General features: G+C 41.2%; 1 protein-coding gene across 1 annotated transcript in view; it reads left to right on the top strand.

The window, feature by feature from the left end:
• The window catches only part of LOC127582606 (AP-1 complex subunit mu-1), a 94079-nt gene that overhangs the window by 11474 nt on the left and 64308 nt on the right, over positions 1-18297 (top strand). Inside the window, exons 2-6 of the mRNA XM_052038044.1 lie at positions 792-948; positions 6304-6371; positions 7166-7296; positions 12429-12576; positions 17131-17257. Coding sequence (XP_051894004.1) covers positions 792-948; positions 6304-6371; positions 7166-7296; positions 12429-12576; positions 17131-17257 — 631 coding nt within the window. The remainder of the gene's footprint in view (positions 1-791; positions 949-6303; positions 6372-7165; positions 7297-12428; positions 12577-17130; positions 17258-18297) is intronic.

Here is an 18297-nt window from a genome sequence, read left to right as displayed (position 1 = left end):
CACTCACACGTTGCTGTGTGGTAGAAGGTTCTTGGATTTGGACTTGAAAATACATAAACATCGCATCGTTGCTAAGTCAGGAGTATGTGCATCTTGGGAATATGTAGGTGGTGGCATTCCTGTGTAATATAATCATGGAATTGTTATGACACAGAAGGAGGCTGTTTGTTCCAGCTGTTTGTAGGGCAATCCAATCAGTCTGACCCCTGTCCTCCCCACAGATTATTTTCCCTCATTCCTGAGTGCTCTCTAAAAGCCGTGATATACTGTTATCAGCACCGTCACAGGCAGTGATTTCTAGATCACAGCCATTCTTTCTTTATAAAGATTTTTTTTTGCAGTTTGCCTGTGCATTTGCCAATCGCTGAATCTGTGGTTTCTGCACATCACTTATCAAATTTCAAGCTGCTTTGCACCATAGAAAACGACCACAGCTGCTTCTGTCTAATTTTGTAGCTGAAATCTCTCAACACAGAAACCATTCTAGTAAATGTTTCTTCACCCTCTTCACCTTCTTCCTAAATTGTGGTGTTATAATATCCTGGTTGTGGTCTAATCAGTAATTAATAAAGGATCAGCCTACTACCTTTTGGTCTTCCAGGTGGTAGAAGCTATAGTTTGGGAGATATAAACCCTGTACTGTCTTCATCTCCTTGGTCAAGATGATAAATGTGCAATTATGAAATGGTTCTCTTGCACCGAATTATTTGTGTTCTCAGAAGTAAATAAAGACATATCACCATTTTCCAGAGCACGTCACAATATTGATAAACGTGTCCTTTGTTTCTCAGGTCTTAATTTGTCGGAATTATCGAGGAGATGTGGAGATGTCAGAAATAGAACACTTTATGCCTATTCTGATGGAAAAGGAGGAGGAGTGCTCTCTGACGCCCATCTTGTCGCACGGAGCAGTTCGATTCATGTGGATTAAGCATAACAACCTATATCGTATCCTTAAAAGCTGTTTTGAGCATTTGCCTTTGAGGATCTAAAACTGCACATAAAGAATACTTTAGCACTTTCCTACCTTTTACAACTGTCTCACCAATTCACTTCAGTACTTTCAGGAACAGTGCCTGTATCAAGAAGTTACTCATTTCAAATTGCAGGAAGTAAAACAGTGTAGGATGGGGCAAATCAGAAGTCTGCAGCCCTGAATACTGCAGTTTGTGATTGCTATATTTACATTGTAGTTTGTGTTCAATAATGATCACTGTAAAAGTGACCTATCCAAACTTCTGGCACAGATATATGAACTTGCATTGCAGCGAAGCTCCAAATCTTAAATATAACAGCAGTTCGATAGTTAAATTAATATTGTATCTGTTCCACAATATGATTCCATTTTAAAAAAAAGGACACGAGAGTAGTATTGCACAGAAAAAGGCCATTCAGCCTCTCCCATTGCTTGCTCTGAAGAGCAATTCAGTTGGTTCCACTCCTTTGCTCTTTTTCAATAAATCTGTAATTTCTCCTCGGAGTAATTTATCAATACCCTTTTCAAACGTATAATTATATCTATATTCACCATGGTATAAAATGATTGTCCTTGTGTCACCCCTGGTTCTGTGCCCTCCTCGCTATCTACCCATCAGCCACTGGAAGAGCTTTCTCTTTATTCCATCTGAACACTTTGCAGCTTTAGATGTTTTCCTTAGTCACCTTTGCTGTAAGAAGAACAATTGCAGCTTCTTTTGTTTGCCCTGGCAACTGTATAATCAGTTGCTCCTAGAACAATTCTAGTGAATTACGTGTAAACTTTACAAGATCATGTCAACCTTCCTAAGATGTGGTGTCTAAAATTTGAGCATTATACTCCAGCTGGAGCCAAACTGATGGTTTATGTAGGTTTAGCATGTCTTTCTGGATTTTACCCTCTGTGCCTTAATTTATAATATCCAGGATCCTGTGTGCTTTATTAACTGCTTTGTTCATCTGGCTTGCCATGTTCAATGATCCATTCCAAAATGCTCCCTAGGTTTCTTTTACGAGCTGAGCCCATGGTGTTGGAGGCTACTATTGGCACCGATAGATAATTGGCTAACGTGTAGGGATAAAGGGGTCCTTATCAGATTGGGTACCTGCGGTCAGTGGAATCTCACAAGGATCAGTGTTGGGACTGCAACTGTTTATGATATATTTTAATAACAGGAATAAAGTGAATGTATGGTAACCAGATTTGCGAACAACATAAAAATAGGTGAGAAGGCAAGTTGTAAGGAGGGTACAAATAGTTTTGGGAAGATATTGATAGTTAGGGTGAATGAGCAAAAAATGAGAATAGGAATTGTGAAGTTTTGGAAGGAAGAACAAAAAGTATTTGGATAGGAGAACAAATTGCATAAGGCATCAACACAAAGGGGTTTGGGATTCTTGAGCATGAAACAGTGAAAGCTAGCACATAAATGTAGCCATTAATAGAAAAGGCCAGTGGAGTATCGGCCCTTATTTCAAAGGTGTTGGATTATAAAAGTAAGGAATTCTTACTGCACCTGTACAGGGAACTAGTGAGAACACATTTAGAGTACTGTAAACAATTTTGGTCCACCCTATTTGAAGGAAAGATATTATTTCATTGGAGGCAATTCAGAGAAGGTTCATGAGGGTGATCCCAGGATTGGAGATGTCCTATGGGGAAAGGTTAAATGGATTGGTACTCATTGGAGTTCGGTAGAATGAGAAGGGATCTTATTGAGCATGTACAACTCTTGGCGGGCTAAGGCAGGGTAAATACTGAGCAAGGGGAAGTCCAGAACTAGAGGACGTGATCGCACAACAAGCAGGTAAGGAAGAAGACTGAGATAAGGAAACATTTCTTTGAGGCTTAGAGTCTTTGGAACTGCTGGCCACAGAGAGGTGTGGGGTCAGAGTATCTGGATGTATTTAAGGCTGAAATAGTTTTCTAATAATTAAGAGAATTGAGGGTTATGGCAAAAGGGCATGAAAATGTATTTTAGGAATGCCAGATTAGCCACAGTCATATTGAATCATGGAGCAAATTTAAGGGGCTGAATAACCTACTCCTGTTCCTACTTATGATCTTATTTAATTTGCATTGTCTTTCTTCATTCCACCTTCCACAATACATCGCCTCATTTATTGGGAAGTTAACATTTACTTGCACATTTTGCTGCCTTTTCTGAAATGTCACATTTCTTGAAAAAGGAGGACTTCCCTCCTCCTGTGGTTGATGGAGCCCTCTTGCTCATTTTCTCTGCTCTCATCCACCTCTCTTCGGGCAGAACAGAGAGAGAATTCTCCTAGTCCTCATCTTTCACCCTACTAACTCTGCATCCAGCACACCATCTTTCCTCTTTTTTTTTCCAGATGCAACAAGATACCACCACTAGCCACATCTCCTCCCCATCCTTTTCTGCATTCCGCAGGGACCACTCCCTCCATGACTCCCTGCTCTCCCTGACCCTGGCACATTCCCCTGCGACCGCAGGAGGTGTAACGCTTGTTGTTGCACCTCCTCCCTCACCACCATCCAGGGACCTAATCTTTACATTGGTGAGACCAAACGCAGACTAGGTGATCGATTTGCAGAGCACCTGGGCTCTGTCCGCAGTGGCCATCCCAAGCTCCCAGTTCCATGTCACTTCAATTCCCCTTCCCTCTCCCATTCCGCCCTGTCTATCCACTGCCTTCTCCATTGCCAGGGAGAGGCCCAATGCAAACTAGAGGAACAACACCTGATAATCTGCCTGGATAGTCTACAACCCAATGGTATGAGCATTGAATTTTCCTATTTCCTTTAACCCTCGTCCCCTAGTGCTTTTCATTTTTGTTCCTTTTCCCATATCCCCAGCCCCCCATCACCCATTTTCGTCCCCTTACCCCTCAGAATTCCATTCACCTACATTTCACCCAATGGGTCCCCCCAGCCTCTGGTTCCGTCTGCCCTTCGTCTCTCCCTATTGGTTCCCATTATCACCTTCCTTGCATATCAGATTCCAGTACTGGTGGCCTTCGTGTTCCTCCTTACCATCTCTTAGTTATCTCCACATTGGATGCAAGTTCAGATCTCGACTGGGGGCAACTTTAAGGGAAGCTAGGTGAATTGGGGACAAAGACAACTGACTGTGGCCTAAATCCCAAGTGACAAAAGTGTACAATCTCCTCACATTTATTGGAGGTGAAATCAGGGACGAGGGGTTAAAGAAGTTTGCAGTGAAGAAAAGAAGTCAGGGGTTATCTCTGCACTTGAGGATAATCCTAAAGTAGTGAGCAGACAAAACAGTTCTGTGATCAGCCACATTGGCAATGAAACTTGTTGTGGTCCATATCCATTCAAGTCTTGTGGGACTTGGACTTAAGGAGTGGAGATAAGGGAGCAGCCCAGGGACCTACAGTGGGCCAACTGCTTTGCATAAATTTTTGAGAGGTTATGTAGATGAAGAAACAGTGCCATGCATCTGAATTTGCTGACAATATGAAGTTAAACAGCACTGCAAATCTATAGACAGGATCAAAATGATGGAAGAGATCATCCACAGTGGACACATGGCACTATGCGAAGATTAGAGCATTTTCGAAGCGATATGAAATTTGTAGATGTGTACAGAGAGAGATTTTAGCATACTCGTCCTCCCAGCTTTGAGACTGTATGGTGGACAGAAGTAAGTTAAAGGGCAAGATCTTTACTTTCAGAGGATGGGAATACAGAGGAAGAAATTACATTCTGTTTTATAATTATCTGTTTCCATAAGAAGCATAGCACTTAGTTCTGTGCACCACATGCAAGAAGTGATATTGTCTTTTGTGGGGGCACAGTGCAAACTTGCCAGCTTGATATTGAGGTTAAGAGAGTCAAAAAATGACAAAATTGTATTGTCAGGGCTTGCATTCTATTGAATATTCAATCAGCATGCAATTCATCAATACTCCATTTGTGGCCACAGTGATGTTTTATAAATGTTCATCATGGATTTCTTGTTTTTGTAATATCTGCCTCCATGTATAAACCCAGGATCCCATGTGCACTTTTAACTACTTAGTTTCTTAAAAGCATTAAAGGTTAACTATGCTTATGGACCCCCCTCCTCCTCCCCCAGATCCTTGTGCCCTTTAGGATCATATCCTTTGGTTTATATTGCCTCTTATTCTTCCCAAAAAAATGTAGTACTTTGCATTTCTCTGCATTGAATTGTTTGTCACCTGTCTGCCCATTCCACCAGCTTGCCACCTTGAAGTCGATAACTGTCTTCCGTTCACTACACCTTCAAGTTTTATATCATCTTCAGATTTTGAAATTGTGCTGTCTAAATCAAAATCATCAAAATGTACTAAGAAAAGCAGTGGTTCTAGTACCAACCCCTGGGGAACTGAATGAGATACTTCCCTCCAGTCCGATTATCTACTGTTTCCTGTCATGTAACCAATTTCCTATTCATGTTGTTGCACCGAGTTCAGTAATGACGTTTGAGACTCTATATATCCTCATTGATGAGATGAATGCTGGTAAGGCCTGCGTGTATCACCCACTGCCAATTACACTTCAGCTCGGTCTGCTGGGTCATTTTGGAGGGCAGTCACCCAATTTTTATTTTGTAGGGATGTAGTTGCACAGACCAGAAATTTCATTCTCTTAAGTACATTTGTGGACCAGAGGGCGTTTTGTAACAATCCTTCTGTTTCAAGACATTGAGGCTGGCTTTTTTTTCCCCTCAAGATTTATTTAATTAACTGAATTTAAAATACCTGGCTACCATGCTGGGATTTAAGCTCCCATTTCTGGAACATTTGTTCAGGCTTCTAGGTTACTGTAGCAGGAACACCCACTGCTTCACATTAACCATATTTATCATGCATGTCAACCCTTGTTACTTTCTGTAAGCCCATATAAATAACATCTGTCAACACTCTTTAGGATACAACATCATTGATGGATAGCTACTTTAATACAGAGGGACATCAGTTACCGATCTTTCAATTATCTGCTTTCCGGATTATTTCTTCAAATGTTGGGAGATACCAACCATCAGAGATCGTCTTATCTTATGCCCATTGACGCCAATCAAACTTAGTCGGTGAATCCTTTTTCACCATTGAGCAACATCACAAACCTACTGAGGTTCAAGTTTGCCATGGATAGTCTATTTCATAACGCCAATAGTAGCACACTCACTTACCCAAGACCAAACTTTTGAGGACTCAATTATCCACCAGTCTTCGAAATGACTGTTAATTGTAGTTATCTTGTACTTTGAATAACTTGGGTTCAGGGGTAACTTGACCCACCTACAGTTGTGTGCTAATAAGAATTTATAGCTGTCCATTTTAACCTTAATCTCTGTGCAGTTGTTGCGACCTCCAAGAAGAATGCATGTGTGTCACTGGTGTTCGCTTTCCTCTATAAGGTGGTTCAGGTAAGAACAATGGCTTTCTTCTTTCCCCATCTAGACCCCACTTCTGGGTTTAATCACGTATTTCCTGCCCCCACCCAACCTCCACCTCCCCAGCTCAATATCTCAACAAAGTTGCTTCTGAGATTACCTAGCTAAGTGTAAGTCAGTGATCTTCTGCTCTGCATCAGATTTACCTGAGTTTGTTGGGCCTTCTCTTTGCAGCTAAAGATCCTCTGTTGTGAATGCATGTGACACGTGCAGACACCTGTCAGCACAACCAAGGGCGGTATGCAAAAAGGAGAACACTTACATTTACATATGCCATTTCTGATGTCATGACATTCCAAAGCAGTCAATGAACCTCTTAAAATGTGGTCACTGCTGTACAAAAAGCTTTCCCAGACAGCAAGGTGATTAGACGTCAGGAGGAACTCTGCTCTTCAAAGTGGTGCTGTGGGATGTTTTGCATCCACCTGACGGAGCAGATCGAGCCTGGCTTCAGGGTCCCATCCAAAAGATGGCACCTGTGACAATGCAGCACTGCCTAGATAATCCTCTAGAATATTGGTGTATAAGTGGGACTTGAACCCATAACTTCTGACACGAGCAGTGGACTGACACCATATCTACTTTTGTTACTTTTTCATTAAGTGGGGCTTTGGAAATTTGGAAACTTTGGCTTGTGAAAATGTAATGTTGCTTTTGGATCCTCCCTTCCTGTATTAAATTTGGTGGAGCTCTAAGCTTTACCATTATCGTGGGGCTTGCACTGTGAGGGATGTGCATTGTCATTAATATTTCTGTTCTCTTTCCAGGTATTTTCTGAGTATTTTAAGGAACTAGAAGAAGAAAGTATTCGTGATAATTTTGTTATAATCTATGAGCTGCTTGATGAGTTAATGGACTTTGGTTACCCACAGACGACAGACAGCAAGATCTTACAGGAGTAAGTAGGGGGTATTGTAATGAAATAGTGCTGGAGGGTAAACAATACTAGCCAAATATTTCTAATGATGTCAGTTAAAATATTTATTTTATCAGTTGGTTGGTGATTTTTGTGTGAGCAGATAATTAATGGATTCTCCTTTTATTCCTCCTGTAGTGTCACATCCTTTTGCGCTCCCCTTCCCAGAGGTTTCCAGTTTTTCCGAAATGCAAAGCTGGAGGATGTGCCCAGAAGGTCAGGCTGGACATGTCATCCACTCCCAGAGGCACAGAGAAAAAAAGGGAGTCAAAAACAAACGAGCTGAGCCACTATTGCTGATAGACGACTGATGCAGACAGAAGAAGCAAGTTACCTGAAGTTATAGAATTGGATATTTAGTCCAGAAGGCTGCAGTGTGCCTGGATGGAAGATGAGGTGTTGTTCCTCAAGCTTGCATTGTAATAGTGCAGGAGGTCACGGACGGATGGGTTGGATGGGGAATTAAAGTCGCAGGCAATGGGGAGCTCAGGGTCACCCCTGCAGACTGAACATAGGTGCTCAGCAAAGCGATCACTTAATCTGTGTTTGTTTTCCTCCCTTGTAGAGGAGGCCACGTTACTGCAACAAATGCAGTACACTAGACTGGAACGAGTGCAAGTGAATCGCTGCTTCACTTGGAAAGACTGCTTGGATTCCTGGTTGGCGGAGAGGGAAGAGGTGGAAGTACAAGTGTTGCATCGCCTGTGGGGGCTGGGAAGGTGCTGAAAGGAAGGGGGGGTGGTGGGGGGAATGGTTCATGGAAATAGAAGAGTGGACCAGGGAATTGCAAAGGGAACAGTTCCTGTGGAATGCTGAAAGGGGAGGAGAGGACAAAATGTAGGAGGCAGGGTGGAATGAGGAGTAGTCAAGATAGCTATGGAAGTCAGTTGGCTTGTAATGGATGTTAGTAGCTAGCCTATCTCCTGGGATGAAGACTGAGAGATCCAGAAAAGGAAGGGAAGATTCAGAGATTGACCTTGTGAGGGAGACCACAGGGTGGAAATTGGTGAAAGCACCAGTAATGAAATTGTGGCGTTCTGCAGGAGGCAGCCCATGCAGTCACTGATGTACTGGGAAAAGAATTGAGTGGGCCCAGGTAGGACTGGAACAAAGACTATTCCACATTTCCCACAAAAAGACAGGCATAGCTTGGGCCATGTGAGAGGCCATAGCGACACCTTTGATCTAGTGCGAGTGAGTGGAGTTGAAGGAGAAATTGTTCAACGTGGGAACAAGTTCAGCCAGAGTGTGTTGATGGAGGGGAACCGGTTGAGCCTCTGCTCCAGGAAGAAGTGGCGGGCCTTCAGGTCATCCTGATGTGGGACAGGTGTAAAGGGATTGTATATCCATGGTTACAGTAACACCATTGGGACCAGGGAATTGGAATTGGAAATGGAAACAGTGGCTCAGCTTGGTTTTTTCCCTCCCCCTCTAGGATTCGAGGACATTCCCTGCCTGACCTGCCAGGCATGTCTTCCTGCTCTGCATTTTCACTGCATTTCCATTCATTCATTGACCAGATAATCTTTATTACAGCTTATCCCCATGGTCACCCCGTATCTTGCCCAGTCAGAGACATCGCCTCTCCCCACCCACCCTAGGGCTTAACGCACTTTTTGTCTCCTTCTCAGTTCTGACGAAGTGCCTTCGACCTGAAGTGTTGACTCTGTTTCTCTTCCCACAGATACAGCCTGACCTGCTGAGCATTTCCAGCATTTTCTGTTTTTATTTTAGGGCAAATTGACTTGTCTTTATGATAGCACAAACTGCAAGGCGAGTAGTCTCTGTGCTGAATGACTCCGTGAAATGGTTGTGAAGTTTATTTGAAGTTGTTTGTTTTAAATTTTTAAACATTTCATTTGCTTGAAATGATTTCTTTGAAAATATGATTTTGTTTTAATATTAGATCAAGGAGTCGATGTTCTTGATGTGATTTCCCAGCCCTGCATCAGTGGTGTTGCATTCACTCTCTCTTAAGGTGACTAGTTAGACTAGTGCCGAGGTTCAGTATGTTATTGTGCCAAAGCCTGGAGAGATGGTTGAAGGCAGGCAAAATTGGTAACGTTTTCCTTGAAATAAGTACTCTTCTTGAAGGCAGAAAATGCTAGCAATACTTAATGGAACAAATTACCTGTGTGGAGTGAAGTAGTTAGAGTTTCAGATTGAAAATCTTTCATCAGAGCTGAAAAGAAATGAGAGTGATAGGTCTTAAGGCCATGAAAATGGGGCGGTGAAGAAAGAACAAAAGGAGTGTGTTGGAAGGCAGGAGTAATTAAATGACAATAGGAATGAGAGTGTCAGGCAAAAGGGATGGGAATGGGATAAGTAAAGAGACACAAGGTGGGTCCAGAGGATCAGAAAGTAGGAACAGAAGAAACACCTTCTGAAATTGTTGAACTCGGTGGGTCTGGAAGATCGCTGTAATTGAAAGTGATTTTGTTCCTCATGCCTTCATTAAGCTTGGCTGCAACCTGTGTAGGAGGCCAGTGAGGTTGAAGTGGAATAGAGCACTGAAATGTGGTCAATTGGAAGGTTGTGATTAATATTCCCATTTGGCTAGGTGTTCTGGAATGTGGTTTCCCATGTTAGGTATGGTTAGGGAGGCTGCATTGTGACTGTGAATGCAGGATACTAAATTGACAGAAGTACAACTAAAGCAGTGCTGAGTCTGGAAAGGTTGTTTCAAGCCCTGTAGAATGGGACAAGATGTTTCCTTGCACAGGAAGATGTGTGTAAAGCAGGAGTGTTATGATGATTGAAGAGTGTGTTGCAGAGGAAATGGTCTCTTTGGAATCCAGAAAAAGGAATTTTAGAATGTGGTAATTTAGTGGTGCATGCAGAGCTGTCAAAAATGATGAAGATGATGCATTGAATTCTGAGTCTGGTGGGGTGGAAAATGAGATCTTGGTGGAGCTCTTTTATGGTCTGAGATGCAGGGCAAAAGGTGAGAGCAGAAGTGTAGGAACTGGTGTCCCTGCTGACTAGAGTGGACAAGAATCTTTGGTTGAAGAAAATGGAAGCATTGATGTGCAAGGTGCATCTTCCAAGTGGATTTGACTGGGATGATAAATTGGAATAATGGAAGAAGTTCCTTAAATAAATTGGAGTGAAAGGACATCGTCAAAGTAGGGATTTAGTGTCTTGTGGTGAGTATTTAGAACACCCCAGAGGGCTGTGCACTTTGAGTTATTAGATATATTCAAGTCTCACATAGATTACATTTTTGGACTAGGAGGATTATGCAGATTTGACAGAAAAATGGTGTTGAGACCACAGGTCAAATCATCTATGAGCAGCCTTGAGGGGTTTTGTGGCCTCTAATTCCTATTTCATGTCCTTGTTAAAGAAAAGTAATTGCTGTAGTAATTCCTCAAGGCAGTATCCTGAGCTAAGTCATCAGCTGTTTCACCAGTGATTGCTGTTCCATCATAGGGTTAGATGGGGCTGACTGCAGTGTTCAGTCCCATTTGAAACCCTTTAAAAATGTCCATGTTGTGGTCAGACTTGGAGTGAAAAGTGGCAAGGCGCAATGATCATCTCCTTTAAGAGTTTAATCACCACTGCTTGACATGCAGTGACATTACCATTGCCAGGTATTCTGCTGTCAACATCTTGAAGTTTGCTATTTACCAGAGACTAGCCAGAGGACATTAACATAATACATTCTGCTTACTAATATTCAGTAAGGAAATGAAAAGTTACTAAATCCCCTCAACTTGACAGCCAGGATTCTAGGGTACTAATAGAGGTGGCTGTGTAGATGGTGTATCCATCTGTGGTGATCTTGCAAATATTAAAACAAATGTAACACTGCTCTTCAGATAAGGAGAGAAGGCAAGGAAATATAGATTTGTTAATCTAATGTTAGTTGGCCAAAACTGTTGGAGCCTATTAATGACATGGAACCAAAGTATATTAACAATATCAAAATATAATTAAAGAGAAGTGAATATTTTTGAAATTGTATGAAATAACTTGCGTTTTTTGAGCATGTAACAATCAGGTTAAATAAGGGGGAATCAGTTAAATTTAGTATAGCTGGATTTTCAAAGGCCATTTACAAAGGTGCCACATGAAAGGTTTAAGAGGTAGAGTTAAAGTATTAGGATGGGCTGACGAGGATTTGTGAAGGCACTGTGGCCATATTCATTGTTGAGGAGAATGAGTAGATTAGCCGTGTATTCGTTAATGTTCACAAAAATGAGAGACGATCCCATGAAGAAAAAGAATTTGAAGGTTTGTTGAAATGGGAATGCTGAAAGTGTGTTTTTCTTGCCGGAGAGTCTAGAACTTGGTGGCGGGGGGCATAGTCTCAAGATAAGCAGTTGGTCACTTAGCACTGAGATGAGGAAAGATTTGCAAGGAAGCCTGAAAATCTTTGGAAATTCTGTATTGTAGAAAGGTGTGGATGCCCAGGAGCTGATCTTAGTCAAGATTGATCAATAGATTTTTGGATACACGGGTCACTAATTTGTGTGTGGATCAATATTGAGCATAATGTTGAACGATGGTACAAGCTCGAGGGGCCTGCTGTTTTTCATTTTCCTTGAGCTGATGGATGAGCTGTGCCAGAAAGTGTCATGTTTATCCTGTCTGTAATAGGAAAACCTCGACATGTATCAGATCTACCTCTCTCGCTTCCGCTAATAACTTGGCTAGGAGGTTAAATGCAGAATGTTTAAAAGGAAGAAAGTACATTCCTGTTCTCACTACCCAGGTTGCCAGTGAAACCAGATAGCTTGGCTGTCATTAACATTTTCAGCTTATTTTGTTCTCTCTGCTTTAAGTTTTTTTTATTCCTCTGACTATTGCTGTTTTGGTCACTGTTAATATTACAATGGTGATTTTATTTGATGACTCAGCCTTGTCTGAAACAAATGTTGGTACTTGCCAATAACAATAAATGCGAATAAAATGCAGGAATTTCTTTCCTATTATGTAGAGCTGCTATGGAAAAATTGTTTGGCTGCAGTTCATATCTGACTGCTTCAGTGTATTTTACTGACCACCCACATAGTCCGAGAACTCTGAATTGTTCAAGTGGCGCATTCCAGACCTGTCAGTATGGTTGACTTCTAACTGCCAGCTCCAACCTTTCTAAATTCTGTTCTTAGGTACATCACTCAAGAAGGTCATAAGCTAGATACAGGGGCTCCCCGCCCACCAGCAACCGTTACCAATGCAGTGTCTTGGCGATCAGAGGGGATTAAGTATCGCAAAAATGAAGTGTTTCTCGATGTTATTGAATCTGTCAACCTACTGGTGAGTTATTCAGAAGCAGACACCTGGTGCCCATCAACCATGGAGATGTTGCCACTCACCCCTACCTCCCCCTTCCTTCTCCCCAAAATAATCCCAGAGGCAATGCCAGTGAGGAATACAAATCTTGCTGGCTTTAATGTTCATTTTTGTATGAACAAAGCCACGGTAAAGTTGTTGGAAGCTGTGGATGGTAGCATAGTGGTTAAGCTACTGGGCTAGCAGCTAGAGATCTGGACCATTGATTAGACACCCGCCTACCAATACCACTGTCAGCTGGGGAATTTAAATTCAATCTGTAAATCTGGAATTTAAAAGAAAATCTAGTTTTAGTAAAGGTAACCGTGAAACTATTGGATTGTAAAAACAAAGCATCTGGTTCATGAATGTCCTCCAGGGAAGTAAATCTATGATTCACATCAGGTCTTGTCCATATGTCATTCCAGACCCGTCTCTATGGTTGACTTTTAACTGCCTCCTTGGTTCAGGGGCATTGCCAGTGACATCCACATTCTGTAAACAAATTTTTAAAAGAAGCTTCTTTGCTTGTTTTGAATATTTTCACCTGCCGGGCAGATAATTCAAATTATTTTGATCTGCCTCCAAGCTTTTCTGACTGCTTTGCTTGAGTGGGCCAATTATAGGTGTTTGGATTGACTATTTGGCTTTTTTCATTCACCCTCTGATCACAAGAACATAAGAAAACAGGAGCAGGAGTAGACCCAAATCTGCCCTGTCATTCAGAATGATCATGTCTGATTTATGTTGGTATCGACTCCTCTCTGTGCAACCTCCCCATAGCTCTCAATTTCTTGACCTTGCAAATATTTATCTATCTCCACTTAAATATATTCAATGATTTGGCCTCCACTACCCTCGGGAAGGAGATTTGCTACAATCTGAGAGAAATTTCTATGCATCTCAGTTTTAAATGACCCTTTATTTTGTAACTTGTCTCCTTGTTTCTGACTCTCCCACTAGTGGAAACATGTCGACATCTACTCTGTCAAGCCCCCTTAGAATCTTGCCTGTTTGAATAAGATCACCCCTAAGTCTTCTAAACTTCTAGGAATGTGGACCCAAACTGCCTAGCGTCACTTGATAGGCCAACCCTCTCACCCTAGGAATTAGCTTGGTGAATCTCCTTTGGACTACCTTCAATGCTACCTAATTCCTTTATTTAGGTGAGGGGACCAAAACTGTGTACGGTATTCCAGGTGTGCCTCTCCAGCACCCTGGACAACTGTAACAAAAGCTCCCTATTGTTAAACTCCAGCACTTTGCTATAAAGGCTAACGTGCTGTTTGCTGCCTTAACTATTTGTTGGACCTGCCTGCTAACTCTTTGTGATTCATGCACTAGAACACCTTGATCCCTCTGTAATTCTCTCGCTTGCAGTGTCTCTCCATTTAGATAATAATACACCTTTTGATTCCTTTTAACGAAGTGTGTGACCCACATTAAACTTCACTTGCCAGGTTTTTGCCCAGTCACTCAGTCTATCTATGTCTTGTTGCAAGATCACAGTATCCTTTTCACAATGTGCCCCTTTGTTTATTTTCCTAACTTCACCAAGCTTGGAAACATATTTTGTTCCCTTCTCTGAGTCATTGATGTAAAACAGTAAACAATTGCAGGCCAAGAACCAATCCTTGGGGTACTCCACTAGTTACATCCCTCCAGCCTGCAGAGGACCCATTTATTCCAACTCTTTGCCTTCTACGTGACAGCCAGTTTTCAGTCCATGCTAATACACTTCTTCCAATACCTTGGGCTCTTAATGCACCATCCTTTTATGTAGCACCTTGTCAAACGCCTTCTGGAAATCTAAATACACAACATCTACAGATTCCCTCGATCAACTCTCCCTGTTACATCTTCAAAGAATTCAAGCAAATTTGTCAAACATGATTTACCTTCCATGTTGAATTTTATTCAGCTTTCTTAAATGATTCCTTAGTTCCTCTTTGATTGTTGACTAGTATCTTGCCAACAATTGATGTTAAACTAACTGGCTGATGCTTCCCCACCTTCTGTCTTCCTCGCTTTTTAAACAAGGGAGTCACATTGGCTGTTTTCCAATCTTCTGGTACCCTCTCTGAATTTAGTAAGTTTTGAGAAATTCAATCAATGTGACTACTGTCTCTGCAGCCACTTCCTTTAAAACCCTTGGGTGCAGGCCATCTGGTCCCAGTAATTTGTCTGCCTTCAGCCCCCTGCCTTTCTCCACTACCTTATCCCTTGTGACTGGGATATTTGCAAGTCCCTCTGTTATTTGAAATCAGCCCATCTGTTAATTGGGCATATTTGCAGTGTTCTCCATGGGAAAGACTGATGTAAAAAATGTTTCAACATATCTGCTATTTCTTTGTTTCTCATTATTAATTCACCAGCCTCGTTCTCTAGAGGTCCCACACCTAGGTTATGTATCCATAGAAACTCGAACAATTTGTTTTGATATTAGACACAAGTTTACTCTCAAAATCAATTTTCTCCCTTATGAATTTTCTAGTCTTTCGCTGGTGGATCCTAGAACTTCCCAGTCCTCTGGCCTTATCACATTATTTGCCCTACTTTTCAAGTTAACATTATCCTTGACCTCTCTTTGTTAATCATAGATTGTGCCCCTTTTTCATGGAATCCTTTCCAATTGGGATAAGTTCCTCCGAGTGTTGTGAACCAGCACTTTGAATATCTACCATCGTTCATCTACTGACCTGTCTCTTAGCTTATTTTCCCAGTTTACCTTGGACAACTCCACCTTCATACCATTATAATTGCCTGTATTTAAGTTGTTTTTGTGGTGTGTTGTGTTATGTTCTGTGGTGTTCAGTGTCAAACTGTATTTGGAATTCTATCATATTGTGGTCACTGCCTCCAAGGGGATCTTTAACCAAAGATGTCTTATTAATCCTTCCTCATTCCTCGTGACCAAATCTAAAATGGCCTGTTCCCAGATAGGTTCTATAACATAATGTTTGTTATATTATTGCTAAGAAGCAATCTCTGACACACGCCATAAGTAATTCTTCTACAGTACTCTTGCCAGTTTGGTTCATCTGATCAATATGAAGATTTAAAATCTCTCATGACAATTGCAGTTCCCTTCAAACGTGCCCTAGATATTTCCCCATTTATGCTCTGCCCTATCAAGAGGTCACGTTTTGGGGACCTATATGCTACACCACGCCCTCTCTGCGCCCCCCCCCCCCCCACCCTCGACTTATTTCATCTGTTATTTCTACATTATTATCTGTTGCCTCTATGCCATGACTCAATACCATTCTGATACCTTCCTTGATTAACAACACTACCCTGCCTCTTTTCTCTTTTATCCTCTTTGTTTGAAACAGTGGAATATTGAGCACCCATTGCTGGTCACCCTTCAACCACCTGTCTGAAATAGCCATTGATCATACTTGTATGTTGGTATCAGTGTTGTCAATTCATCTGTCTTATTGCAAAAGCTACATGTATTCAAATTTAAACTAATTTTTAAATTTAAAAATTTAAATTAAATTTTAAGTTTTTTAAAATTTTATTTACAGTGTAGTAAACAGGCCCTTCCGGCCCAACGAGTCCGCGCCGCCCATTTTAAACCCAAATTAACCTACCCGTACGTCTTTGGAATGTGGGAGGAAACCGGAGCACCCGGAGGAAACCCACGCAGACACGGGAGAACGTACAAACTCCTTACAGACAGCGACGGGAATCAAACCCCGATCGCTGGCGCTGTAATAGCACCGCGCTAACTGCTACGCTACCGTGCCGCCCACGGTATTTATTCAATAAAGACAGTTCAGCTTTGATTTTATTTTGAATTTTTACTAACTCTGGATTTGCTCTGTGCTTTTGTTCATGTTTTCTGCCCGTCAAACTGTCAAACTCTTCTTGTCAATTTCTTCCTGTGTCGCCACTCTTGATTTATTAAACATCCCATTCTTGGAGCCCCCCCCACCTCCCATTAAAAGACCTTTGTGTGAGGCATGGAACCCTACTGAAGGCTGAAGGGAGTGATAGAGGAAGAGTGAGAAAGTGTATCGTTGTTAGTTCATGCTGGCAGACCTCTGTAGTGGATTAGTACAAATTGTACATTAAACTCTCACTTCTGGTTTGATTTTTGTCCCATGCTTACTGTACGAAAGTACAGGCTGGAAGAATCCTTTGAGCTTGGATTATTTCCATCCAGTCATTAATCAGTGAAGCTGATGATCATACTTGTAAATTAATAATGTCATCCCAGAGAGGACTCTGCAGGCAATAAAGATGTCATCTTGGAGAAGTTGGAGTTATGCAGAGCTTGCAGTAACGATTAACCCTTAAGTGAAAACGTAGGAAATAAAAAAAAAATTGCCATTTTCATTATTGATGCTTCTTAACATGATGAACTTTCTGAATATAACTAAACATATCTAGAATATTCGAAAAATGTAATCACCAAGTCACCAATTCCTGAATGTTTTGACATTGTTGGTCAGTTATTGAATGCACTTTGTTTGAAATGGAACCCTATGAGAAACAGTTCTATCGTCAACATCTTCCTTTCTCCCAATCTAGGTCAGTGCTAATGGAAATGTATTACGTAGTGAAATAGTGGGCTCCATCAAAATGCGAGTGTTCCTATCGGGAATGCCAGAGCTGAGACTCGGTCTAAATGACAAAGTATTGTTTGAGAACACAGGCCGTGAGTATTCTTAATTTCCTACACACACTACTAACTGTGTGTCAGAAGTTGGATCCTTTTTGTATCAAATAAATGTTAAATTGTGTGTCAAGGTATTTGGAGTTTGGTGATTGTGAAGCTTTAGTAATTTTGTGCTGAGAAGCTTTGTTCTTTTGAATAAAGATTATTTTGTGTGTAAAACTGAAACCATCAAACTGATGATGAAATTTAAAGGAAGTGAGTCTGAATAGGTCAACTGTAGCTCTGGGGAAATGTGAAGGTCACAGAGGCATTTAGGAAGAAGAGCAGTGACTTGTCAGTGTTCTGACTAATATTAATTAATATCCCTTTATTTAGAAAAAAAATGTTGTTCTGTGATAATTGGTAGCCATATTTCACCATTCTTATAAGAGTTACTGCATTACAAAAGTATTTCATCAGTTGTGCAAGGTTTGTGCCTTCCCAATAGACTGTTCTGTTTGTGATATGTTTAAATGTAGGCATTTGTGATGTATCTCACTTTTGACCTAAAAACATCATATCTCCATGCTTTCATGTATTGATGAGTTTGAAACAATGGAGGTACAAAGAGACTTAAACATTGGGCCCATGTAAGTGGTTTATTAAAGTGTCATGATGTCTTGGACAGAAAATAATCAAAATGATAAATGGAATGTTGGCCATTTTGTGAGAATTGAAATACAAGGTGAACTGTGTTACAACTGTACAAAGTCCTGGCTGGAGAACATTTGGCATATTATACACAGTTTTGAGCATTACACCTTATAATGAATGGATTTTTGGCCTTGGAAATGGCAGTGTGTTTACCAGAGTGATGCCTACATTTTGTTAAATTGCATGGAGAACTTGCATAAATCAGAGTTGAATTCCTGGGAATTTAGATTGTCACAGTAACTTTATCAAACTCTCAAGATCAGACGGAGAATTGATAAGTTGAACAGAGAGATTTCGGTTTAGAAAATGAAAAATCTGGTTGTGGAATCTTAAGACATAAGCAACAGAAGCAGGAAAAGGTTGGATGATCCTATAAAGCTAATTAG

This window comes from Pristis pectinata, chromosome 24 (assembly GCF_009764475.1).
Source record: "Pristis pectinata isolate sPriPec2 chromosome 24, sPriPec2.1.pri, whole genome shotgun sequence".
Taxonomy (NCBI): domain Eukaryota; kingdom Metazoa; phylum Chordata; class Chondrichthyes; order Rhinopristiformes; family Pristidae; genus Pristis; species Pristis pectinata.
The sequence above is the reverse complement of the archived record's forward strand: the minus strand, read 5'-3'. Positions and strand labels throughout refer to the sequence as shown.